Here is a 1383-nt window from a genome sequence, read left to right as displayed (position 1 = left end):
AATAGCAGCAACCCTGCACTGTCATTATTAACATTAGGAAAAACTACCTCATACGGTAGCCACAAAGACTTTTCAGACAACAACATTGTTTTCACCTTGGTATTACCATTTAACAGGTGAAGAAAATGCAGGGGGTGGGAGGAACTCATGAAACGGCACCACAACTTCCAGGGTGCAGCTATCATTAATGCATATTCCAGCACGCACATTCCCTTCTTCAAAGCAATATTACTATACATCCAAACAATATTTCAGTGAGCTAATGGAACAGGATGCTCCCCAAAGTATAAATCATGCAAGATCTACAAACTGCATCAGATGAGCAGACTTTAAAAAATTTTTGTGATCATATTAAAGTATCAAGTAAATTTTTATCATTAGCAAATGCAGTTTGTTTTCTGCCTTCATATACTCTGGATATTTTTTCTACAAATCTTCTGAAAATAGTATTTTTTTTCTCTCTTAAGTACCCCCTCTGGTGTTAAAGGGGAAAAAAGAAAGAAAAAAAAAAAAAAAAACACCTACTTTCGTGTGCTTATTAGATGCTGCTAATATTCAGTGTGCAGGAGACATTTTTATCAACCACTCAAAAAGACAGATCAAGAATTGTGGTGTGCTGCTACAAGTCAACAGGCTTTGGGCTGAAATAGGGCCGGGGCTGTGATTTATTGATGTTTCTATGACTAGTGCCCGCATTATGCCGGGCAGAGTATAGCACTTCAACATTTCTGGCATGAATAAGGCCTTCCCTGTGAGATGTTTCCCCAGTTGCCTTTGATGAATCAGTTCAACACGTAAACCAAAGATTAAAACTAAGAGCCTGTCTACCCCGACATAACACTCTTAAAGTGTTTCATTCCTCTGTTAACCGCACAAGATTACAGATTCCCTTCCTTTTCAGAGACTACTGAAGCATCTTCCTGGGTTAAAACCCCTGGACCATGAGATTCTATCGGAATCCCATCAGACAAACCCAAGACCAGAGGCTAAGTAGGGAGAGGTAAGCCTCATTACGAGCTGTTGGGAGGCAAGATGTGGCCACTTCAAGGCTCAGCCGAGCCTGGATAACCTGACCTCCTGATACCAAGAGATCTGAGAGGCTGCGGCCGGGCGAAGGCAGGAGAGGGCAGCCGGGCCTAGAGGCGCGCGGCTCTCCGCAGCGCCGCGCCACGCCTCGCCTCTAAGCGCTTACCTTTCCGAATCAAGGCCGCGATCTCAGGGTCGAAGCCTTGTCGGTGGCACTTCCTCCAGAGGCCCATGTTGGTGGAGTTGTACTGCCGGCTGCACTCGTCGGCGGGGCTCATGGCGAAGAGTTGCCGGCGATTCCGGGCCCGGAGGAGTTTGCCCTCCCAGCGGTCCAGGCGCGAGCGGCTCGCCCGGGGC

General features: G+C 46.7%; 1 protein-coding gene across 1 annotated transcript in view; it reads right to left on the bottom strand.

Annotated features, from left to right (window-relative positions):
- The window catches only part of TMEM178B (transmembrane protein 178B), a 408156-nt gene that overhangs the window by 405635 nt on the left and 1138 nt on the right, over nucleotides 1–1383 (bottom strand). The window contains exon 2 of the mRNA XM_010855025.1: nucleotides 1193–1383. Within this exon, the coding sequence (XP_010853327.1) occupies nucleotides 1193–1383 (191 nt within the window). The remainder of the gene's footprint in view (nucleotides 1–1192) is intronic.

This window comes from Bison bison, unplaced genomic scaffold, assembly GCF_000754665.1.
Source record: "Bison bison bison isolate TAMUID 2011002044 unplaced genomic scaffold, Bison_UMD1.0 scf7180017864352, whole genome shotgun sequence".
Classification (NCBI taxonomy): domain Eukaryota; kingdom Metazoa; phylum Chordata; class Mammalia; order Artiodactyla; family Bovidae; genus Bison; species Bison bison.
The sequence above is the reverse complement of the archived record's forward strand: the minus strand, read 5'-3'. Positions and strand labels throughout refer to the sequence as shown.